Source organism: Equus asinus, chromosome 2 (genome assembly GCF_041296235.1).
Source record: "Equus asinus isolate D_3611 breed Donkey chromosome 2, EquAss-T2T_v2, whole genome shotgun sequence".
Lineage (NCBI taxonomy): Eukaryota > Metazoa > Chordata > Mammalia > Perissodactyla > Equidae > Equus > Equus asinus.
Genome location: NC_091791.1, coordinates 124,934,807 through 124,960,973, shown reverse-complemented (window position 1 = coordinate 124,960,973; position 26,167 = coordinate 124,934,807). Strand labels below are relative to the sequence as shown.

General features: G+C 38.6%; 1 protein-coding gene across 2 annotated transcripts in view; it reads right to left on the bottom strand.

The window, feature by feature from the left end:
- Positions 1–1,829: 1,829 nt before the first annotated feature.
- The window catches only part of HMG20A (high mobility group 20A), a 76,547-nt gene continuing 52,209 nt past the window's right edge, over positions 1,830–26,167 (bottom strand). The window contains exons 3-10 of one of the 2 annotated variants that reach the window (XM_014841423.3): positions 23,844–23,991; positions 19,472–19,684; positions 16,291–16,423; positions 15,288–15,319; positions 9,627–9,702; positions 8,702–8,917; positions 7,876–8,018; positions 1,830–4,312 (exon numbers count right to left, since the gene is read on the bottom strand). In XM_014841423.3, the coding sequence (XP_014696909.1) occupies positions 7,882–8,018; positions 8,702–8,917; positions 9,627–9,702; positions 15,288–15,319; positions 16,291–16,423; positions 19,472–19,684; positions 23,844–23,991 (955 nt within the window). In that variant the 3' untranslated portion in view covers positions 1,830–4,312; positions 7,876–7,881. The remainder of the gene's footprint in view (positions 4,313–7,875; positions 8,019–8,701; positions 8,918–9,626; positions 9,703–15,287; positions 15,320–16,290; positions 16,424–19,471; positions 19,685–23,843; positions 23,992–26,167) is intronic. The other variant, XM_070504459.1, reaches the window with a different exon arrangement.

Below are 26,167 nucleotides of genomic sequence, written 5' to 3'. Positions count from 1 at the left end.
AGCTAGTGTTTATTTCTATAGATATTGTAAAATATACTTCTGAGTGCAGGCTATGTGTCAAAAGATAAATAAATAGAACAAAGAAAAAGCCCTTGACTTGGAACTTTCAGTTGCAAGGCAGGAAATTGTTTCAGAGGGCAGGAAGCAGCTATGAGCTTTTCCAACAAGCAATGCTTCAATTTCTTCACCCTCAGGGAAAGATTATCCTGGTGTTGTTTTAGCCCAGCAAGAGCTGAGCAGTTAGAGAAAGGGAACAAACAAGTGGGGGAAATGTTACCACCTGTTTATGTTGACTTTTACTAAAAAAGACTGGCCGCCAGCTGTTGAGGCGAAGGGGAGGAGCTAAGGGGGGAACAGGAAATGCTAACTCAGACGGAAGGTAGTTTTCAGCTTTCTGGCTGTTTGGAAGTAAACAAAAGTGCTAAGGAAGTACATGGTCACTCTCAGAAGGCCAAGAGGCAAAGGCAAGATAATGCATCCTGCTCGTTTATATAGCAGAGCTGGCTTCAGTGTATGCATGAAGTCACACATGAGTCATGAGATTAACATTTTCTCCTTCTCTACTGACTAAAACCCATAATTATTGGGGCAGTAATGTCCAAGGAAAGATGACATTTTTCGGCCTCCCTCATAGGTAGCTGTCGTCATGTGACTGAGTCATGGAAGTGGTAACTGTGATTTCCAGGAAGACTCTTTAAAGGGTGCTGATGCAACCGAGTTTGCCCATTTTGCTCTGGCCCTCTTTTCTTCTTCATGCTGCCAGAATTTCAAATGATGGCTGATGGCCAAGTGGCTATTCTGGATCATGAGGTGACCTTGAGAATGGAACTATGTTGTGGTGCAGACAGGAACATCTATACTGGTCTTGGACTGCCAACCTTTGGGATACTTTTCTATGAGAGACACTTCTCTTGTTTAAGCTTTCATTGACTTGGGTTTCTGTTTAATGTTGTCAAGCCCAACCCTAACTAAGTTACCTCAATAATTCTTGGCATTCATAAAACCAAGTCCTCATATCTTTCAAAGCATGGTCAATTCTGTTACCTAATTCTGTCTTTCTAACAACAGTATAGGAGAGCGGAGGCATGTGCTATGTCAGAAGAGGAAACTGGAGTTGAAACAAAGCAAGTCTTGCCTGATGCCACACAGTTGGCTACTTGGAGAGAGAGCAGCAGGCTTTGGGACCCAGGTTACCTCACTCCTAGGATTTTAAAAGCATGGTGGAAATAAGTGACAAATTTCCTTTAAAGGTAATTTTGATTGGTTAAGTTGTGATTATTTTAAAAAGCAGGAATTTAAGGACAACTTAGCTCTTTGTCAAAGGAAGACTGAAGACTATTTTCTCCCATAAAGGGGATTAAAGTCACTGACTTTAAAAAGAGCAAACTTCTTTCAAGTTGCCTCCAGAATACTACTGCTAAATTAGAATGAATTACAACTCACTGTACTGTTACAACATACATTAAAAGAACTGAATTCTCAAACATGCTCAGTCGCATTTCGAATAAGCAATTAGGAAAATGAATCTGTTTCTGTTTTAAAAGCATAAGAGATGATGTTAATGTAAAGTTGACAAAATCTTTAAGATGAAAAGGTAGAGGGAGGAGCCAGCCTGGTGGCACAATGGTTAAGTGTGCATGTTCTGCTTCAGCGGCCTGGGGTTCGCTGGTTTGGATCCCGGGTGAGGACATGGAACCGCTTGACAGGCCGTGCTGTGGTAGGCGTCCCACATATAAAATAGAGGAAGATGCGCATGGATTAAAAAAAAAAAAGAAAAGGGAGAGGTAGGACTTTTTTTCATTATAATGCAGGTAAAACTGAATCGGGTGGATTCGTCATAGAAAAGTTTTAATGAGGCAAATGTCAAGCAAGCATATCAACTTCTTAAAAAACAAAGGAAATCTAAAAGTTTCAATTACAAAAACACTTATAAAGAAAACTTGGCATTTCAACAGTTCCAAACACATGTACACAAAGTTTTTCCTAAAATTTAATTTTGTCAGAAATAAAACACTTTGTCTCACTTTCCTCAGCTGCTCCTTGTGTTTTAATAGAAAGAAAGAAAAGAAATCTGTAACACTGAATAGGCAACAACTTATTTCTCGAGAACATATAAGTACAGTAACATCTACAAGTTTACTGGGAAACATGAATTAGGTATTGTGTTAGCTTGTAACCTCATTTACCACCTCCTGGTTGGGCACAGAGGAGACAGGAGGCGACACAGATCTGCTTTACAGAACCTCACAGTTATGTGGCAGCTGAATCCCAGCCACCAGTGTGTCAGGTGTGTAGCTACTGGGAGAGGCGGCATTTCAAAAGCAGGCTGCTTATTTTGTGAAAATGGTTTCAGACTACAGGCTCTCTCAAGATCTCATGCATTCCTGAATATGCAAATATTTCAAGTCAGTGTGAGGTGTCTTATCTAGAGTCAGGAGAATGATGATCTTTGGACCAAATTACAGTCTTACCTGGTCAACAGCACTGCTAACAAAGCTGCACAAAACTAACACAAAGGAGAAACAGAGAGAAATATTAGGAGGAAGGAAGAAAGGAGAGAAAGTGTCTGGCAGGAGGCAGACACAAACTTTCAGAACTGGCTTGAACGTCCTTCTGCCATAGAGTGTGTTCTAGCTTGGACTTAGCAGGCAAGGAGTCAGAGAAGTGACAGGAACAGGAGGTAAGAGCAGGAAAACAGGAAAATACAGAAAAGCAGGAAAGTTGCCTAGGTTTAGAGCAATAGACAATGATGAGCTCTTAATTCTAAAAAAATTGCCAAGTGGTGGAATGTGGGCTTCAGTGCATGGAAATTTGATGTGTGTTCACAGAAGACATTAAAAAAAAGGTTGTTTTTTTTGTTGTTTTATTTCCTTTGGGCTAATAAAGAAATCACGTAAAGGAGATGCTAAGAAGACGGGATGGTGCAGCAACCTAACAGAGGGTTTCTGGCTTCCACCCTGGCTTATGAGCATATTGTGAGGAGGCCACACATCCACCTGCTCTCAGTGGCTTGGTGCCTAGACAATGGGCTCAGCAGGCCCTGCTTTGGTTCCAAAGATCTCAGCTGCAACTGTCAGCCTTGTGCTCTAGAGCATCAAAACAAACAAACAAACCCTGAGGTGAGAATAGAGACCCCTCTTCCCTTTCGTTGTTAAAAAAAATAAAATCACTTACTAGCAGTGGAGGAGAGGAAGGAGCCTACCCTTCTTGACGTAGATTCTGCAGTTACAGCTACAGAAGGAAGACAAAGGAGGTGAGAATTCCTCCGTGCCCTTTTCTGTCAGCTCGAGAGACTATTTTGAACGACACCTGCAACTATCCATATCTGTGAATCAGTACACTTAAAGCAGACAGAGATTCCCTTAGTTTTCACTTATGATAAACTTCAGGGTTTTTTTTTTTCAATACCAAATGAGAAACTACTTTTTGGTTCTCTTCTGTTTACCAATGACCTTTTCCTCAGCAAAAATGCTCCACAATACATTGCCAACAGATGGGAACAGAAGAGCCTTGCTGGGGCTGGGAAACCAGGTATGTACAGGAGCAACGCTTAGAAACAGCAGGCAGTCCCAAGGAGGAAGGAAAGAGCATTCTCCTTCAAGACAACAATCACAAAGCCTAGATGAGGGCTGGCACCCACTGTGCTGTGTGGGGTAGGAAACACAGCCTGGCTCCACAGGACACTGTCAACAAGAAGCTCCTTTCTTTGGAATCACAGCAGGACAATGATGGGAAAAGACTGGGCCTGTCCAATGAGAGAAACTCTCCTTCAGAACCCTGCTGAGCAACAAAGCCTAGAGGTCAGAAAATGGAGATGTTTATCTTGGTGGGGGTGAAGGGAATAAAAAAATTAACCCCCAAAGGCATTAAAATAAGTGACAGCTAGGTAAGAAAACCAGAGAACCACCACCATGCCACCCACCGATAAAAGGATCCAATCTGAAGTAGAACAATGAGAAGGCCTCCTTTCTGCTGAAGAAGATGTCAGTCTCGGGGTTGCCTAGTCAGCAGAATATATGCAGATCCACTTTAACAGAAACAGAGCTGATGGGAAACTGAAGACTTGGGAGAGTGGTTGTACACTTTCAAAGCTTCACAAGGATGATTCCATAGGAAGTTCTTATAGATGTTCCTTTTGCTATTCCCTCATATGGCTTCCTGGAGTGAAGGTATTTAACTCATAACTGATAGTTCTTTCACAAGCAGAGTAATCTGTGTTCCCTTTCTGCCTCCATTCAATTCAAATTTCCATGGATGGCTTCTCGTTCCTCACAAGTAAAACCACTTACAGAACATCTTGGAGTTCTAAGACCTGTAGAATGGAGGAGGGGGGGGGAGATACCAAAAAGGTAAGCATTGATCAGAAAGGACTAGAGCTATGGGTTAAAAAGAATGCTTTGTTCTATTTTCAGAAGGATTAAGGTGAGGAGCACAGTGTGTGTAAACTAAAGAGCTCAGAAAGCTGCAAGAAGCCCACCTCACTGAGATGTTACAGATAACATCTCAATGAGAAACATGGCCCTGCTCCAGTTCGGCAACAATGGGGAAATAGGAAAATCGTGAGCTGAACACAGAAAAGTAACTATCAGGGACAAATCTGATGACAGAAAATTAGTACTCTACTTTAGACCAAAGAATGCATGGTCAAAATTGGCCAAATCAGTTTTCTTAAAGTATAAATCTAAGGATCTCTGCATATGTAGGAATGTATTGTGTGAACATGATCAATAAATTTTCTCACATTGATAAAAAATGCAATCACATAAAGATTTTTTTTCAATCCTCAAACAGCCAAATACTTATCATTTGGTTCAACTGAAATCAAGAAACATATGGATTTTGATAGTTTATAGACACATGATAGTTTATATTGTGGGGACCTGGATTTGGCCACCCCAAGATATGTCTCTTTGGCATGATGATTATTTGAGGCTAGTTACTTTGCAGACAGGAAAGCAACTGAAAAGTAAAAGTAGAATTTACTTACCCTTTGTAAGAGACATTTACATTGTAAAGATATTTCCCTCTCTACCAGGAAGAAGGGGAGATGACCTCCTCTCTAGAAACTCTTAATCAGTGGGGAAGGCAAGGACTTAAATCTGCATTTGTTTATTGTGCTTGTCTGGTAACCTCCTGTAACTGACTTCCCTCCCCCTCCAACGTTGGCATTTCTTTAAGGATTAAGCATCTATCCTTAGGCTAGGAACTGATTGCTGGGCTCACCTGTGACCATCCAGCTTGAGACAATAGACTTGCCTCCTGCTACGCCCTCCGAGATAGCAGACCCACTACCTGCTGTGTCCATCACGTGCTGTGCCGACAGGGCAATCTTGTGACTACTGTGGGAGGGACATTTCAATCATATGTGGAACACCCTGTTTGGGGGTATATAACCACTCTGTGCACCCCACTTCTTCGGTGCCCTTTCTTCCTTCGGGCAGAAAGGCCCCGGGCCATGGTCCTCATAAAGCTTTGTTTAATTATCTCCTGCTATTCTGTCTCATGTGAATTTAATTCGTTCTCTGGCCGGACGAACCCACATTAGGTAGAGGAAAAGTCTTCCTCCCCTACAATATAAACCTCTCAATATGAAGTCACCCCCATGGCTTCCTCCTCGCTCCACTTTTCTCTAGGTTCTAGTTAGCCACAAAGAAAGATGACAGCTGAGGTCATTCTTCTACTGCATATCTATGAAAATAATTTTTAAATGGGCTGACCAAAATTTGATGACATAATTACTGGATTGTAATTTTTTTCCATTTACCTCCTATTTATCTTAATGCTTTCATTCCCAGATTTTTTAATGCTTCCCGTTACACCCATCCCCACCTGCTTTTGGGAATGTTTAAGAAACCCCGCTGGACCAGAGTTTAGATATATGTATGTGTTCTAGCCCTAGATTCTTCACTTATCTACTCAGGAATTTTCAGGCATTTCACCTCTTTGGGACTCAGTTTCTTCATATGTAAAACGTTGGGATTTCTAAGGGTCCCTTCCAGCTCTAATTTGCTTCTCTAAAACTAGAGACCATTAGTTTCCCTTCACTCACTGGCTCCTGACAGTGGACAAAACCTTTGCCAAGCTCATGTCAGAGTAATCAATTGTACCACAAACGCTGGGGACATCAGGCGTAGCTTTCTGTACATATTTGTATAATGAGGCCAAGCTAGTATTAATCACAGTCTTTATAATTGTTTCATTTGAGAGTTTCAGGGGGTGTGGGGAACTATCCATTCTTAGTCATGTTTGCATGGCTAGACTGTAAGAATCTGTAGTAATAAAACAGTTCACATTTTTAGATATTATTTTTTCAAGGGCAAAATATTTGTAGGTTAAAATCAAGGATAATGGTAATACTCTAGGTTTTCAAAGTCATCTGTGAAAGCAGATACTATACTTTATATCCTCAAGATAAGTAAAGCTTTAAGAGAGAGAGTTACTGGCAAAATGCTCAAAATGGAAAACCACTGTTGGCTTAAAACTTGCAATAACTGCTGTCTACCTACATGAGGAGACACTATGTTATCAATTACTGTGTTCTTTCACAATCTTCCATGCTGTTTCTCCGAGGTCTCTCTTTTCAAGCCTACAAGAGTGCTAATTGAAAACACCGTGTGAAAATGAGAAGGATGATGAGCTCCTGAAAATCTGAGGCCTAGATTTACAAGCTGTTCCCTTCATAAACAGCAGCAGCAATGCCACTTCTTTATTTTGCAGGGAGACGAGTCATCTCTTAGATGTACAGTCTGCCCCATCTGGCTACTCACTAGAAGGATGGTAATCCTTTCCCCATCAGAGCACGGCTGAGGCCGAAGTATAATGAATTGCTTTGTACAGTTACCATCCAAGGGCATGACCAAGAAGGATTAAGACTACCACTTCGTCCTGCTAGCAGATGTTGTCTCACTAGATAAAGAATCATGGGTTTTATTCTTACATGTTGCTCAAGGTCCAAACCATGCTAGAATATGAATATATACACGAGTGTGCTCATGTTCCTGCAGGACAAACAAATATTCAAACCCATGACTGGCCATTCTAAGGAGCATATCTTGCTGTCCACCCTTGTTTTATTTATTGTTTCATTTTGGTGAGGAAGATTGGCCCTGACCTAACATCTGTGCCAATCTTCTTCTGTTTCGTATGTGGGATGCCGCCACAGCATGGCTTGATGAGTGATATGTAAGTCCATGCCTGGGATCCAAACTGGTGAACCCTGGGCTGCCAAAGTGGAGTGGGTGAACTTAACCACTACGCCACTGGGCTGGCCCCTCCACCCTTGTTTTAGTATCCCTATATGGCCACCTCACCATATGGTCCAACTTTAAGATTTCCACACAGTTTATATGTATGTCTGCAGGTAGGGAATAATTTAATCAATAGACGAAAGGGCTGTGGGATAACACACTAAAGGATACCCTATCTTCAAGCATTTGAGTGGACAAATACCAGTTAGAAATGATACTTGATGACTGACCATTAGTACCAAGAAGTTTACATGGGCTGATCTCTTCTGGAAATGTATGTTTTTCTCCTCTAAACGGATGTAACACATACTAGTCATTTGTTGAATATATTTTTAAAAAGGTTATTTTCTCTTTTTTGCTTATCAAGAGTTTATTTTTTAATCTATTTAATCAGGGCAAAAACATGTTCTTTCCATTAAACCATGCTAAGGCATGCATGAGAAGAAACTGTCTTCATTCTGTTTTTTAACATTATTTACTACATTTAGCAACCATGCAACAGAAATCTTAAGTCTCCGACTCATTTATTCGGTGTAACTCCAGGGTTTTAGTAGTACTGATAAAGTTTAATGCCATCTTATTTTTGATGACATGCTGGCATGTAAGTGTCATATCAGTGAACACTCACCAGTCCCTAACGATCAAGCCTGTTCACAACTTCTCGAACTGTAGCTATGAAGTTTTCATTGTCTTGGGGGTTAGCTAATATAATACTGTGCAGTCTGTTCATATATGAGTCAATGGTGTCCACTGTAGGTGTCTCTCCACTTCCTGAAGTGAGATAAGAAGAGAGAGTAAGAAAATCCTCTCCGTTCAGTTCAACCCTAACACAGTTTAGTGAATCCACAACAAAAGAAATGTGAATCTAACATGGTCTGCTCCACAGACAAGATTTTAATTTCAGAGGAGACTTTCAAACCTCAAATAAATGAAATTTTTCCACATACTCTGAATAAACATATGGGTTACAACTGCTGTATAGCATACAGGAGTGGCCACATACAACAAAAGGTTAGAGATTCTCCCAGCTTTCTGCTGTGACTATCCTCAACATGAAAGAGTATATAAGAAATACTAGTGTTCATTTTCCTCTTCCTTTCCATTAAAACAAAATTATAAAGAAAGCAAGTATACATAAGAAAAGTGCTCTACTCAAGATTTATTACTATTTCCATTGTTCTGAATATCAAATTAAGCTTAATAGAAAGGAAAGGAGATTATATCAAAATATAATTAGGGACAATTTAAATGACCAGAAAGCCTGAAATTTTGGATGATTTTAGCCAGTACTGAGATTCTAATACATGACCCACAGAAAACTCTGAGGAAAAAACCCTTATTTTACTGATTATCCTCTTGGGGGGAGACTTTAGCCTCACCACACCAGTAGCAACATAAACAGCACCCAACCCTGTGACCCCACCACTCAAGTGCTCAGGTTGGGATGACATTACCAGGCAAGGGCATGCTGGCAAAGCTGCTGGTCAACACCTGCCGCAGGGTCTCCAGGTGCTGCTGTAAGACCGTGTTGCGGCTCCGCTCCTGGATCACATCTACCTCCAGCTTCTCCACTGCTGTGCGCATGCTCTCCACATGCTTTTGCAGGGCGGCATTCCTCTCCTCAAACTCCATGTTGGATTTTCGAAGCTGGCGGAGCTCTGCCTCCCGAGCTGAGGACACACCCCCCACAGAACACATGTAGCACCAGGAATCTTTGAGGAGTCCCAGTGACTCTTACAAGGAAGTTCTGCTTAGCTGCTTCTAATTAGCTACCCTACCTCATCTCCCACTTCTCATTATGGCCTTCTAGATAGCAATTTCAGCAATAAAATGCCTGCCTCTCTAGAGCTATTTTAATTCTTAAAGCTGGTCATATTCTATACTTAAGATTGCAAGGAACACCTCAATCCCTAGTATTTCTGTTTGTTTGTTTGGTTTTTTAAAACTGGGCAATGAGAAGCCTGAAGGGTTTCACAGGAGGATCCTGGGAGATGGAGCAAGAACAGGTGTGGGTCCTCATGTTGACTGCCATGGGGTCAGCTTTGTTCTTACTGATTTTATATTTTGGATGCCCAGGTAAGCTTTCATTTATACAAAGGGTTCCAGGCTAAGAGTTTGAAAGCGGCTGAGTTAGTGATGTACACCTACTTCCTTTGACCCACGAACTAAAGCAGCCTTGACAACACTGGCCTAGCTTTCCTTCACTGGTCTTCGAGCGGCCACATTTATTAGAGAGTGAAATAGAAGCAGTTCTCTTCTTCCAGACCAGTCCTAGGGTCTGGAATATCACTACCATTGCTTTTGAGGAATGAATTCCTCCTGAGAATGAAATCCCCTGTCACAGACCTTAGGAACACAAAATGATACTTTGGTATTCACCTTTGCTGTGGTTCAGGAATTCCTCTGTAAATATAGGGATGTCAAAAACAGACCGTTCCTTTACCTCTGTTTCTTTCTGTGAATTAAGAGTAACAAAACAGTTAATTCTTAAACAGAAGCTAAATTAAATAGTAGTGCCTGAAGGCAAAATAGGCACTTAAAGAAAGAGTGGGGTGAGCAGGAATCAGTGCAGGTGAGGCTTTGTATTCACCTTTTTATTGGAATTGAACTTTCACAGAGCTCAAGCAGGTTAAGTATTCAGTTCTCTCAGGTGTACAATTGCTGTGCAATTAGACCTGAAAACAAACCTACATAAATTTCCCTAATGGAGAATTTGGAAGCCATTTCTTAGCTCTGTGCTTCGAATAGCCAACAGTATACAGTTGTGAAAGTGGTTGAGGTAGGACTAGAGAAAGGGAATTTCTAGGTGTTTTTTCAGTTGCTTCTATTGATTACGCATATAAAATGTTCTCTGAGATAGGACTATGCAATCTAAATTTGCAAGGCAGACAAGGAGAATTTTATACAGAGAGCTGCCAGCCATGAGCAATAATATGGTATTCCACTGGTACTTCTACCTTACTTATTTACAAGGGACAGCCTATAATTGCGAATCTTTTAGACTTCAGATACAGGAAAAACAAACAAAATCAGGAAGTCAGAAATAACTAGGTTCTAAAAATGAAAAAGCCAAGGATTATGTGAGATAGAAAATAATAACAAAGCCTAACATTAATTCACCAATAAGCCATTAAAAATAAAAGTCTCATATAACTACTGCAAAATATATTACAATGATCCTTAAGAATAAAGTCAACATTTCAAGATGCATTAGCTGCCATTTATACAATGAATTTGAAGTTGAAAGTACTATGAATATAAATTATAAGTGTCTTGGCACAGTGTTTAAAATCTCGCATCATATAAGATGCTAAAGAGAACAGTGGGAAATCACTAGCGAAATCTGAAGATTCCAAAACTTTTATAACATAAAGAACAGTAGGAAAAAAAATCTGGAAATCATTCCCATAAAAACATGTTTAAAGCCAGAGATGGAATGTATCTTTCCTACTCTTGCCACCACTAGTCTTTTATCTTTGAATACACATATGATTTGGTGTCCAGTAGAGAAGCAAAGCACTTAACAGCCTATGAAGGAACACTGACAACCAAGCTCCTGTTTTCATATTGGTGCCTGCCTTGCAAGGAGGCTGGGCTGTGTGAACTGCCTGCCAATCACAGCTGATCAAGAAGACATTTAAGATGGAACGCTGAAAAACTGTATTTACCTGAGGAAACTTTCAGAGCACTTAATTTTTACCTATCTTTTACCCTTTAAGGAAAGTAAGCAAAGTTTCCCAAAACAACTAAAAAATAAACAACACAATTATCATTGGAAGCCCCAATTTCAACATGCAGAGCTCTATCTCAAGCCAGTTCCTAGTGGGTTTGAAAAGCAGTAATGAATGGGCAAGAAAGGCTGTTCTAGAAGAGATTTTAGACATATTTTACAGTGGCTTTCTCTTGACTTTGCTGGCTTACCATGTGCTTTAACTTTCTTACTAGGTTGCTATAGGAAAACAAAAAACTTATTACACACAATTCCAACATGTACAAGGCATCACGGATATAAGCATAAGTCCACAAATGACTTAGGATAAAGTCTTAGGACTTTGTCATCTTACCTTGTCCAGTCTCCTACTTAACTTCACAGGCTTACATGAGATCAGTTACCTAATCATAGGTCTAAATATCTGCCAGTTAGATGAGAAGGTAAGGATGCTTGGCTCCCATTACCAAGGTACCAAGAGTTCTCTCCAAGGCCTTGATTCTCCTCAGACACGTAATTCTCTTCTCTTCTTTGCCTGAGCAATCCAAACCAAGCTAACTACATAAGGGTAGAGGACAGCACCATGTAGGTGCATTAACACACTGCCCCTTGGTACGGATTCTTAGAGTGCAAAATAACAAATACCAAAGCAATTAAATGAAACTGTTCAGTCTCTGGAAGGCAATAGAGAAATTCTACTTAACGGAACAGTGGTAACAAAAACCATCAGCACTCTTCCATTACTGAGTACATTACTAAGCATGGAGAGGATCCTCCTGGGGGCTTGTGTATACTTAAAGTGCTCCAAGGATTGCTTGAGGGATTAAAATTATAAGGATTTCATTACCTCTTCATTTTAAGGGTCTAATTTTTTCAGGCTGAGTATCATTTTGTTATTTCTCATAAATTAAAGGAGAAACAAAATTATTGTTTCTATCTTAGTCCTCACATGAAATGTAGACACTTTCTTGAGAGTAACACTAGCAGCTGGGTCTAGTGGGCTGGCTTTTGAATTGAGAGGAGCAAGAATACTCTTCACTTTGATTTTTCATTCTATATATTGAGCGGAGGGTAAGAGAACACAAGCCCTTTTGAACCAAATCTATTTCCCTGTGATTTAGGCTCAGGGCCAGAATTTCATAGAGTGAGATATGCTTCTCTCAAGTGCCCTTTACTTTAGGGAATGCTCTTAATGCTGTGTACCAGGCTGAAGTGCCCCACTGCTATGCAGAATGGCTTGAATGATTTCAGGTTAGCATTTCTTTAGCTCTAATACGCACTCTCCACTATCTGCCTTACTGTCTTAGGAATCCAAATTCCTTTTAGGAATATAATAGGTAACAATGTCTTAGGAATCCAAATTCCATTCAGGAATACAGTAGTTTTCTTTACTATACACAAACCAAATCATTTCTGTCTTAACTGGCAACAAATTTTGCTGATATCTCAGGCAACCAGGCCCCTTTTAACTTTCAACACTGTTTTTAGTTCATTCTATACAGTGTGGCATGTGCTGCAGAGAAGGCTAGACTGGGACACAGAGGCCTGAGTTTCAGTCACACTTCTGCCTCTAACTCAGTAAGTGATGCTGGAGAAGTTCTTTCCTGTCTTAGTCATGTCACTTTCCTCACTAGCAAAATGAGGGGGGTTGGTTGAGAGGATTTCTGAGGTCTTAGTATTTTTGAAGTGAGTTTGAAGATTATTCTATTACACTTGTCATTTTACTCCTAATAGAACAAGTAAAGGGAACCAAGCATACCGTATTTAGAATCCATGATGTTTCAGGTACTTTGCAAGATACTTTCTCTTTTATTAACTTACTTATAAGTCTGCTGAAGCCATTTTACCCACCCTGAGGAGCCCCCCACAAACCCTGGGTCGTCTTTAAGGCCTGATTTAGTTCTTGTTTTCCATGGGGTCTTCTGTGGCTGTTTTTCACTAATAGTCCTTCTTATATGTTTTATATATATATTTATTTCCTTACATAAGTTATATGTAAGGAAATCACTGTGTAACTATGTTTAAAAACTGACAAACCAATTCTTTTTTTATTATAATTGCTTAGAAATTACCTAGTTTAGGAAAGATATTACTTGATGAAAAATAAAAACTGATAAAGTGAGGGACATTAATTGGGTCAATAACCTTACTAAGAGAGCTTTATCCTGATGCGTGCATACAGCTCAGATTTATAGAACCTACTGTATACACATGTGAGAACCTACTGCTGGCTCTCCACCTACTCTCTCCTTTTTTTGTTGTTTGGTTTAACATCTCTCTAATCCTGAAACAGGGAAATCACACAGACTTATTCATTTTCATAAATAACAGAAATTCATATCATACTAAATAATGTATTTTAATAAAAAGCTTCATTTCTCAAATCATTAGCAGCAGCTTCTATGACTGATTAAATCTACTAAATCTTTTCTGACTGCAACTATCAACTTTATTGAAGAAAAAAATGCCACATATGGTTTGGCTAGCAAATTCATAGTGATGGAAACAGTCAGTCATTAACTAGAAAATGTGAGAGCTAATGTTTTAGATTATTGTCCAAATTCTCTTTTGTGACCATTAAACATTGAGAAACTATAAAGGATGCTTAATAGGGAAAAAAAGAAGTACAGAAATTTCATGATATTGGTGGGTGGGCACACAGAGAAAGGAAGGAATAAGTAATTATACAAGTATCTGGCAATATGGAAAGCTTGCAACACAATTCAATTATGATTTAAAATATAAGCTACATGTACAATTACTCAAGCAAAAAAATATTTTCATAACATTTCACCCTAGTTAGAGCACAGAGATGTCATATATAACTACATTTATATAAGATTTATATGAAGAATAAAATGTTAATATTTACTATGCTTCTCACTTTATAATTCATGGATGGTTATAAATCTATTTGACTTGTGAATCTAAACATTTTCTCTATGTTTTAAAGGTCACCAATACCAAATTAGGTAACAATCCCAAGATAAATAAGTTATTGTTTTGAAGAAATGATTTCCTTGATTTAGTAATAAGCCAAATACCTGTAAAAGAATACATCAGAAAATTCTTTCTGTGTAAATTTACATTGTTATTTCAACAAACAGGTTTTTGTATAAAAATAAATAAGTATTTATGGAAAACCTCCTCAATGCACAGGTGTCATGCTAGGTGTTATGGGGTTGGGTACAAGATGAAAACTAGATCATGCATGCCTTCAAAGAAATTAGAATACAGGATTATGAATAACAGAAGCACTTGAATAATCTCAACACCAGGCCAGATCAGCTAAGTGCATAAGAGAAATATAGAGAGCTGTGAGGGTTAAAGGAAGTTGAAGGAAACAGGAAAAGCTTGAAGGAGGAAACAGAACTTGAAATAGGGTTTGAAGGATGACTAGAATTTTGAAAGGCAGAATGGGATGACGGGGAGATGGAAAAAATGAGTGGGGGAAAGTATTCTTGTGAAAGGAAGAACATGAGCACAGGCACGAGGCAGAGAAGGATGGGGCCCCTGGAGGACAGTGAACAGTAAAGGTTTTTTAGTATGTAAGAAATACATGGGAGACATGAGAGTTAAGGTATTTGGTAAGGGAAGTTGAGACGGAACTACAGAAGACTCTGATCAGTTTCAATGTGATCTGGTAAGCAAGGAGGAGTCAACGAACATTTTAAAGCACCAAATTACCACAAATTTTATTTTCTTTCAACCATAGGCTACATACATATTTAAAGTTCTCTAGGCAGCATAGCCAACACACACAGGCCTAAATGCTACACACACACACACACACACACACACACACACAGGAACATAGGCCTAAATCCTATCGATGAGGCTGAACCAAACAGAAGGGAAAAGGCCAGTAAAGAAATACGGGCCAGTGAGGAAAGGAGGTATAGGAACCAAGATATTGTCACCTGTGCTCTGTCAATACTGCAGCTGAATAGTTCCTTTTATCCAAATGCTGGATTCCCTAAATAACTTTTTGAGAGTCAGAGTAAGGTATTTGATGATGATAACGATGGTCAAGTTATAACTTTCAGCTGGTCCTCATTTCTATACCTGACTCTGAATTCCAGCCATCTTCTCCATTTAAAGCCAATAAAATTCTGAGACCACAGGAAAGGACTGGAGTTAGGGGCTGTAATTCAAGGACAGACTCATGACATAAGTGTCTGCCATATGCTAAGAATCCCCGAGCTAAAGCAACTCACCCAATCTGAATTATGGGAGAGGAAATACTCTGTCATTCATTTAAAAAAAAGTCCCTGGCATTTCAAACAACAACATTATTATAAATATATATATGTACAAAGAAAACTAATTACCTCATGATCATGAGTGGCCTGTCTAGCTGCATCTAAAAATATGAAAGAATAAGAGAACATTAAGATGAAAAACAAAACAATAATAAAACCCAAGCAACTGGCTGTGCCAAACTACAAAAACTGCTGGTACATGTAGGCTCTCTCACAGCATATCATATTTTCTTTCATGGTTTCATTAACGAATCAGTTAACAAAAGAAAGGGAACCTCATACTTATACATTACACAATTAGATACCAGAGAAACAGCAGACACAGTTCTTACCTTTGAGGAGAACAGGGTGGGAAGGTAGACAGGAAACATATGCCAAAGGCAGTTTGTGCAACATTATAGTTTAGCAAGCAAGATGCCAAAGTGTGGAGAAGATGTAACAGCTAAGAAACGATAGACTACTGGGGATGGGGCTTCTTTGCCAGTGCTTCCTGAAGAAGAGGAACTTGAAGCAACACTTTTAAGGGTGTGATGAACAATTTTAATGGAGAACAAAAGATTTATGAAGACTGGGATCTTGTCTGTCTGGTTCACCATTGCATCCTTAATGCCTAGGTGAGAGCCTGATATTAATAGGAGGTGCTCAATACATATGTTTTGAATGCATGCATACATGAGTGAATGAATGAAAAGGATGATCACTGGAGGCTGGGAGAAATGGCACGTGAAAGGCTTTGAGGTGTGAAAACAAGGCAGTTATGTAGTTTAGTAGACAGACTAGTTTTGAGGCAGAGAAATGCCTAAAGCGGAAATTAGAAAAAAAGCAGAGATAAATAAAAGGGGTCTTGGAGCACAAACCAAATTGTTGACACTAGATATGGAAACCCAACGGAAATTTCTAAATGACAGTAATGTGATTTTAATAAATTCCAAAATGATGTTTGGTAAGTGAATGTAGTATAAGAGAGAAATGATAGAAACATATCTTTTATATTTATTATTCTAATAGTAGGGTTTGTCACACTCCATCAAGCAAAAGAAACTACAAATACGTTGGTTTCTGGTTCTGATACCTTGCCGGTGAGATTTCCCTTTCTGCCGGTCCTGGGTTTTCCTACTGAAGACCTTGTAGGCCTCGGTCTTCTGATACTGCTCCAGTTCCTTCATGTAGCGCTCCTTATCTCGGTCTGCTTCATCAAGGTAGCGCTAGGAAAGAAATCTGGAATTATTTGCAAGAAATAGATCTTATTTAGGTAAAATATCAATGACCTATGTGAAGAAAACAGAGGAAAGAAAAGTTTTATGGGGAATAAAACATGGGGAATAAGCTTTTAAGGGAGAATTAAAAAAAGTCGTGAACTGAATAAAATATAATCTTTCAATTAAAAAAGAAATGGGTGAGTCTGACTTTTTATTCCCTTTTCTAACTTAATGGAGACCAAATTCTATTGAGATCTTTCTCATAAAAAATTCACAAGAAGATGATTATAGTCATTCCTCTAATCCTATAGACAGAACTCCACATGGCCACTAGAGTCCTCAAGAGGACTGAACACCACATAGGGACATTTAGTCTTCTCAAGGGAAACACTTTCTTTCTTTCTGTCTCTCTATCCCCAACCTGTTCTGAGGGAATGATCTCATACATCAATTGGCCTTTTAAGACCCAGAAGAATGGAACGCTAAAAGCTGGGAAGGCACAAAAAACATAAAAAAGAATGACCTCATCCTATGGACATAAAATGGACTACTATGAGAGAGCCCATATCTACACGATTTGTGTTATTAATTAAACAAAGTTCACTGATCTACCAGGATAATTCTGTTTAATGTCTCATCTTTTTCATTCATCAATGAGGTTTAAGAAATAAAGTATAAAAATACTGCTTCTAAATGAACACAAACTAGAGTCAGAAATTATGTTAAAAACCTTGTCCCACACAAGAGCCAGATGTAGGGGTCACCCAATTGGCCAAATCTGTGACAATTTAAGTACCAAAATACTTAAGTATAGTAATAAATTACAAACCATAGGGAAGAAAAGAAATTCATATGCCTATACCAATAATAAATAACTAACAAATATATAAATAAATATATAAAAGAAGAGAGGAGGAGGGCTCTTGAATGTTGAGGGCTGACTGGTAAATGTGGAGGGAGTGCTAGAGTTGGAAAATCATTTTGCAACCACTACTGCAAAGATCAGATAGGGAAAAGTCATCAATGAATGCTAAATCTAGGGGGAAATTTTGATACAGAACAGACTATTTTTATGTTCTTAAAATGTCTCTCCATAGACTGTTTATTAATTATAAGGGAGAAGAAAAAAATTTTATCAAGTGAGCAAAATTAACATTACCAACGAGGAATAAAAGGATATTGTGTGCCTGCATATGTGATACCCTGAGAAGGACACACTACCACCTATGCAGTATTCTGACCGAGAATGCATAACCTCAATCTAACCACAAGGTAACATCAGACAAACACAAAATGAGGAATGTTCTGTTAAAAGTAAACAAAAAGGAGGGGGAGGAAGAAGGACAGATTTATTCTTAAAAAATATAAACGTTATAAAAGACAAAGAAAGGCTGTGAAAATATCCCAGATTAAAGGAATCTAGAGACTTGACTACTAAACACAAAACCTGACCCTGGACTGGAATCTGAACTGCAGGGGAAAGATGCAATGGAGGAATGATATTAGGTCAACAGACAAAACTGGCATGTGGATGGTAGGTTAGACAAAAGTATTGTGTTAATACAAAATTATAAAGTTGATAAGAGTATACTGTGGTTATGTAAGAGAATATGTCTATGCTTATGAAATACACACTGAAATATTTAGGGCTAAAGAGCCATGATGTAACTTACTCTTATATCATTCAGAAAAAAACTGTGCGTGCGGGAGCACGCGAGAGGGAGGGGGAGGGGGAGAAGGAGAGAGGGAGAGAGAGAGACAGAGGGAGAGAAAGAGTGAATGAGTGAGCTTGTGCAAGAGAGTATGAGCACGCATGCAAACAGAGAAATGGGATAAAATGTGTTAATAATAGGTGAGCCTAGGTAAAGGGTATTTGGGTATTCTTTGTACAATTCTATGTTTATAACTTCCTGTACATTTGAAATTATTTTCAAATAAAAGGTCAAAAAAACAAAAACAGACATACAAACCCTTGTCCTACCTACATTTAACGGTGGTTATCCCTGGAGATAACTACTATTAATTTTGTTTTTTCCTTATACACTTCTGTATTGTGTGAAAAAATTTTAAACAATGAGCATGTATTAACTTTGAAATAAAAAAATTAAAAAGAAAAGAGTAACTAGTATAGTATGTGTAGCTCACAATCCCTTCATACATCAGAGCTAAAACAATGGATGATGTGCATTGCTTTCGATTAGTTTGCTACCACAAACACAGAGCTTCAAGTTGCAACTTAATCTGATCTCTTTGAAATTTTTTGAATTCAGTGAATTCCTGAGAGTATTTCTGGTTTTAGTCTGTTTGGTATACTTTTTAAAGAGTATAAGTCATAAAAGAGTATAAGACATAAAAGAAATCTTTCAGATGCTGAGAATGCTGGTAACTTTTAACCCAAAGCTACTCCCACAATCATCACCATCACTCCACTTTTGTGGCATTTCAACCAGTTCACGGCTATCTTGTCCTTAATTCCTCTCAAATCTCTCTAACAAATGGATTTGTTACAGTTTGGCAACAGGGTTAGTTTTTGTCTTAGAGGAGAAAGGATTCAAGTAGTTCTTGCTTTATTTTCCATAGCAGGTTACATTTGCCAGAATTCTAGTTAAAAAAATTTATTGAAGCAGTAAAATCTTTTTCTTAAACAAAAATTTTATGTAAACAGCAGAATTTTATCAAATGACCTTTTCTCATTTAACTCATGACTCTCATTTAACTCGAATAAATTATGTTGATGGATTTCTTACTTTCTTCATATTGAACCACTTTTTACAAAAATCTAATGTGAACTCTCAGCAAATAAACACAAGTGGAACTGCTTTGGTTGAGGTGGGTTCTAGAATATCTCCTGCTCAGACCCCTATAAGCAGACCCTGAAAGAGTATAAAAAACTGTGCTACAGAAAAGAGCTACGAAGGACCCTACTATTCTGGTCTCCTAAGCACCGTGACAAAATTGAAGAATCAACTGGTCCATCCTCTTTGCTTTTCTAACAAAAGTTATTGTAAAGATATAATCAAAACCAAGCAAAGAATCAGGAAGAGGAACAATTACCTGTTTTTCCTCAGGAGGCAGTTTACTCCATTCATTGCCTAACATCCTCGTGATTTCTGGAAATGGGACTTCCGGTCTCTTTGCTCGGAGCTGTTCTCGACGCTCATTCATGAAGCGAACATATCCTGTAAGGGGGGATTTGGGTGCATTGCTATCTCGAAGAGGTTTCTTCCTCTTTCGTCCTTTGGACCAACCTCCTCGTTTACTTCTTTGCTACAAAACAAGACAAAATGAAAAACCAAAAACCAAATTACAACAACAACAAAAATACCCCAAATAACATAAGAACAACAATAAACACCAACAAACAAAACAGGGTAACAGTTGTATTTTTCTACCATTAAGGACCTGGATATTCAAAGCTCTCCAAATCTTTCATAGGTACAAATGACTGCAATGCAGTTTCCAGATGGTTCACTTGCAGACTCCTTTATGCACCTCACTACAAACCGTTGGACTAAGGGGCTATTTTAGCACTAATCTCAATTGATGAGAATAAGGGGAGTCATGATCACACGTGCTTTGGCTTTCATATGCACTTAACAAGTCCTGACTCCCAACAGAGGAATATTCTAATTGAGAAATCAGCACAACACTGTGCCAGAGAAGCAGACATTGTCACAGTAGATCAGAACAAGATGTTGTCATGTGCACTGGGCCAACAAAGAGGCAAGTTGTAGTACAGGGATTAAACATCATTCACGAAGAGTGTTTCTCACTGATATCATCCAAAGACCAGTTCGTATCCCATACCAGATAGCATACAGATTCTTTTTTTTTTAATTTTAATTTTTTTAAAAGATTTTATTTTTCCTTTTTTTCCCAAAACCCCCTGGTACATAGTTGAGTATTTTTAGTTGTGGTCCTTCTACTTGTGGCATGTGGGACGCCACCTCAGCATGGCTTGATGAGCGGTGCCATGTCCAGACCCAGGATTCGAACTGGCGAAACCCTGGGCCGCCAAAGTGGAGTGCGCGAATTTAACCACTCAGCCATGGGGTCAGTCCCAAAGATTCTTAAATTAATATCTAAAGTCTTAGAAAAATTTCAGCAAGTATAATATATCCAAAATGGAGACTAGTTCTTTGGCTTGATGATTTGTTCCTTAAGATGTTTATTTTATAAAGTCAGAGGGCTTTATACGTTATTGTTAAATCAAAAGGTTAACACACCTCTAAAAAAGTTTTAAAAAAGGACTGAAGTACCATTGATGTTTTCCCATAGCCCTTTTCTTTATCTTTTTAAATAAATGAGATACAAGGTATGTTCATTTCTGTTTCATAATTTTACAAATTCATATAGTCTACCAGTTAAATTTTTTTTTCTTTGAGGAAGATTAGCCCTGAGCTAACTACTGCTAATCCTCCTCTTTTTGCTGAGCGAGACTGGCCCTGAGCTAACATTCATGCCCATCTTCCTCTGCTTTATACATGGGACGCCTACCACAGCATGGCTTTTGCCAAGCGGTGCCATGTCCGCAGGTGGGATCTGAACTGGCGAACCCCTGGCCGCAGAGAAGCGGAACATGTGAACTTAACTGCTGCGCCACCAGGCCAGCCTCGTATCAGTTAATTTTTAAAAATTCTTTTATTGAGGTCATATTGGCTTACAATGTTGTGTAAATTTCAGGTATATATCACTATATTTCAGTTTCTGTATAGACTGCATGGTGTTTTTTGAGATTTTTTTTTGAGGAAGATTGGCTCTGAGCTAACATCTGTTGCCAATCTTCCTCTTTTGGCTTGAGGAAGATTGTCACTGAGCTAACATCTGTGCCAATCTTCCTCTATTTTACGTGGGATGCTGCCACAGCGTGGCTTGACGAGCAGTGCTAGGTCTGCGCCTGGGATCTGAAGCTGTGAACCCCAGGCCAGCGAAGCAGAGTGTGCAAACTTAACTATTCCACCACTGGGCCAGCCCCAGGCTGCGTGGTGTTTTTATCTGTCACCATACATATGTGCCTCTTTACCCCTTTCGCCCCTCCCACCCCCTCCTCCTCCAGTGACCACAAATCTGTTCTCTTCATCTATGTGCTTGTTTATCTTCCACACATGAGTGAAATCATATGGCATTTGTCTTTCTCTGTCTTATTTTGCTCATCATCATATCCTCAAGGTCCATCCATGTTGTTGCAAATGGCACAGTTTTGTCTTTTTTATGGCCAAGTAGTATTCTATTCTACATATATACCACATCTTCTTTATCCATTCATCTGTTGAAGAGCACCTGGGGTGCTTCCATGTCTTGGGTATAGTGAATAATGCTGCAATGAACATAGGGGGTGCATATATCTTTTTGAATTACTGATTTCATGTTTTTTGGATAAATAGTAGTGGAATAACTGGATCATATTGTATTTCCATTTTTAATTTTTTGGGACATTTCCATACTGTTTTTCATAGTGGGGCATCAGTCTGTATTCCCATCAGCAGTGTATGAGGGTTCCCTTTTCTCCACATCCTCTCCAATACTTGTCATTTCTTGTCTTGTTAATTATAGCCATTCTGATCAGTATGAGGTGATATCTCATAGTGGTTTTGATTTGCATTTCCCTAATAATTAGTGATGTTAAACATCTTTTCATATGCCGATTGGCTATCTGTATATCGTCTTTGGAAAAATGTCTGTTCGTATCATCTGTCCATTTTTTGATTGGGTTGTTCATTTTTTTGTCATTGTTGTATGACTTCTTTATATATTTTAGAAATTAACCCCTTGTTGGATATACGCTTTGCAAATATCTTCTCCTGGTTGGTGGGTTGTCTTTTCATTTTGCTCATGGTTTCCTTTGCAGTGCAGAACATGTTTAGTCTGATGTAGTCCCTCCCATTTGTGTATTTTTCCTTTTGTCTCCCTTGCCTGCCTAGGTATGGTATTTGAAAAGATACTGGTAAGACTGATGTCAAAGAGTGTAGTGCCCATATTTCTTTTAAGAGTTTTATGGTTTCAAGTTTTACATTCAAGTCTTTAATCAACTTTCAATTAATTTCTGTGTATGCTGTAAGATAATGGTCTACTTTAATTCTTTTGCATGTGGCTGTCGAGTTTTCCTCATGTTCTTGGCTCCTTTGTTGAAGATTAGCTGTCCATAGGTGTGTGGTTTTATTTCTGGGCTTTCAATTCTCCCACACAGATCTGTGGGTCTGTTTTTCTGCCAGTACCATGCTGTTTTGATTACTATAGCTTTGTAGTATTTTGAATTCAGGAAGTGTGATACCGCCAGCTTTGTCTTTTTCCTCAGAATTGCTTTAGCTATTTGGGGTCTTTTGTTGTTCCATATAAATTTTAGGATTCTATTTCTGTGAAGAATGTCATTGGGATTCTGATTAGTACTTGCATAGAATCTGTAGATTGCTTTAGGTAACATGGAGATTTTAACTATGTTTATTTTTTCAATCCATGAACATGGAATATCCTTCCATTTCTTTATGTCTTTTTCAATATTGTTTTATAGTTTTCAGTGTATGGGTCTTTCACCTCCTTGGTTAAATTTATTCCTAGGTATTTTATTCTTTTTGTTGTGATTGTAAATGGGATTATGGACATAAGAATTCTTATTTCAGGGAAGAGAAATAAGTAAAATGGGACAAAAATATCTAAATATGAATTACAGTACTGCACTCTTCCAAATATATATAAAATGGTGCAATAATTCACCATTGGGCAAATGGTGTATTTGGTGTCAGTGTTTGTTCTGTTTTTGTTTTGTAAACCCAGCAAAACTATAGTTACTACGGATTTTAAGATGTTTAAGAAGCTTTAAGCATTTACCATGATCTTTAAGGTCAACATGAAAAAAATAAGCTCTTTTAAAATAAGAAAAAAGGCAAAAATCAATGGTGGTATTCTTATGGCTAAAAAAAGAGTACCTTAAAACACAGACAAGTAATTACTCATTTGTGAGGAATGCTGAAAGTCCAACAAGGGTGTGATTGCCCAGGGCCATATGGAATCTATGTGGGAATTAGAGAAAGATACTCTGTATGGGAGAGTGAACGTGGTAAATGGTGTGAATCCTTTGGGCACATATGACTGACTCCATGCTGCAGGGCTTGGTGAGCAGTGTGTGGCCTTGAACAAGGGCATTTGGCCTTCTCATTAATTTCTTAATTACTTAAATCAGTCGCTCTTTCAACAAGCATTTGCTGAGCATCTAATATGATGTAGGTATAATTTCTTAGGCAGGGGGAAAAAAGAGTCTGTCTCTATGTCATTAAAACCATTAATATGGTTCTACGTAAGACAAGAAATATAAAATGGAAAATTATGCAGACTGTAAGGCTAGATGATGAACACCTTGATCAACTCCCTTGCTGACTGCTTCTTTAGAAGCTTCAGGGGCCAGTAATAGGAGGAGATAACTCCAGCTTACCTCATCTTCATGCCTGGGTTCATTGCCGTCTGCTGTATTTGAAGCCTCATTCTGAAGCAATTGACCTTGGGAGAGATCCTCCACAAATTCTGGATTGTTGGTGGATGATGTGGTTCCACTACTATATGGAACCTCTGGGTGACTTAACCTGAAGAATAGGCAGAAGTATAAAAGTTCAGTATCGACAGATCAAAAACTCCTATTTACTATGGTTCAAGACAAATTCCACTGCCAGCAAAAGCACATGCCAGTCCATGAATTAATTCTCCCATCTTATTTGTGTAAATATAAACAATGTCTCCAGAACAGTTATACAGCATTTAAAAAAATGGTTTCAGCACTTGATTGAACCAGGTCAGTTCCATGGAGAAACCTATTAAAAACAATTATAATCTTTTCCCCCCAAATTATGTCTCCCTTCAATACTGACTTCACATTTTAGTTCTGAGCATGCAACAGAGTCTGACTTTTAGATGCTACCTATCATGTATCTCCAATGTAAAGGGAAAATACTATTAATGAAAAAGGAGAGTAGGAATGGCAGTAGTAAAGGCAGTTTGCCCCCATCACAGAAGAGAGAGTTGGTGAAAGGCGTAAGAAATATCTCTTATGGTACATTCCATAGGCTATTCCTTTTTGTATTACAGTATTTATTGACAACCAGATCATCTAAGAACAGTATTAAGTTCAGTAAGTTCAGGTATAAATGTTAATAAATCAGACAGATATTTCTTTTCTGTTCTCACCATTCTGTTCCAGATGAGTCAGCAAACTAGATCTCATCCTTCTGAAAAGTGGACACAAGAAGGTACAGATTGATGGCTGGTTCTTAGACTGACTTACTCTATCACAGGTGGATAAAGGAATGGAAGAAAAGGCAATACCATGTGCTACGGAGTTTGAGAGGCTTTTTTTGGGGGGGAACAGAGGAAGGCAGAGGAAGACGGAATAAGAGAGTAATAGTCAGTCATCATTCTGGAAGAATGTATACTCCATAGGGTTATAGGCAAATAATTACAATGCAATATTAATACAGAAATAGGGGTTTGTAAAATGTGCCATAAAGGCTCAGTAGAGGGTATGATGAATTTTATATGGATAGAGAGGATAAGAAAGTTAAGAAATATTTAGGAGTTCTTGAAAGATGAATAGGCATTCACCACCTAAACACCATCACTAAAGGCAGAAAGAACAGGATATAGAAGGAAAAAGCGAAACCTATCAGGAGGTTACTGCAATAGACTAAGTGAGAGATAAGGGCAGGCAGGATGGAGAATAGGGGAGAGAACACCAAGAGATACTTCAGAGGGAGAATGGAGAGAACTAATGACTGAATATAAATAGTGAAGCAAAAAGAAGAGTCAACGGTAATTCTGAGGTTTCCAGATTGGGTGATTATGTACTATTAATCAAGGTTACAACTGGAGAGTGAGAGAGAGAGAGAGAGCCAGCGAGTGTGTACGTGTGTGCAAGAAAGACAGGCAGACAAGAAAACGGTAAGTTTGAAACACTCATGGCATAATTAAGTGGAGCTGTCCCACAGACGACTGGAAACATGCCCTGAGAGAACAGAAGTGAAGAAAAGGCATGAGACAGATTTGAGAGGCATCAGCTCATGGAAATAACGGGAAGTGCTAGATATTCCCCAGAAAGACAGTGAGAAGAAAAGTCAGGATAGAACTCTGTTGGAACAATATCAGTTTAGGAGCAAGTGTGAGAAGAGCTGGGAAAGACTAAGGAAGTTATTAAAAGATTTAGGAGAGAATACTGGTCAGAGGCCAAGGCAGGAAGACTTTTTTAAGAAGGGGGTATTAATCAAGTAAAAAGTTACAGATGTCAAATAAGATAGGCTAAAAAGTATCTGCTAAATTTGAAGACCTGAAGGTTGCAGACAATTTTAGGGAGTACAGTTTTAGTGGAATTATGGGAACAAAAACCATGTTACAGTGGATTGAGAAATAAATGAAAGCAGATGCAGACTGTCCTGGAAATGAAAGAAATAATACTTTTCTGGCCCTTTCTAGAAAACATAATAGATGATTTTAAGTAGGAGGTTCCTACATTTCTGAGGTCTCTTGAAACAGGATAGCTAAGAGAAGCTACGAACTCAATGCCAATCATGCTCTCTGAAAAGCGGTGCCATGAGAGATGCAGTTTGATCTCGGCAGCTTTGTTTTCCATTTTGTATGTCTCAGGCAACTTGTTCTTTCACTGTCATTCTCATTTCAACCATGCCACCAATTTTTAAGTTACTGACTCTTGCACATTCTTATTTCAGTAAAATATGAGAACCAGGTTTGGAAAAGTGTACCAATCCTATGAAT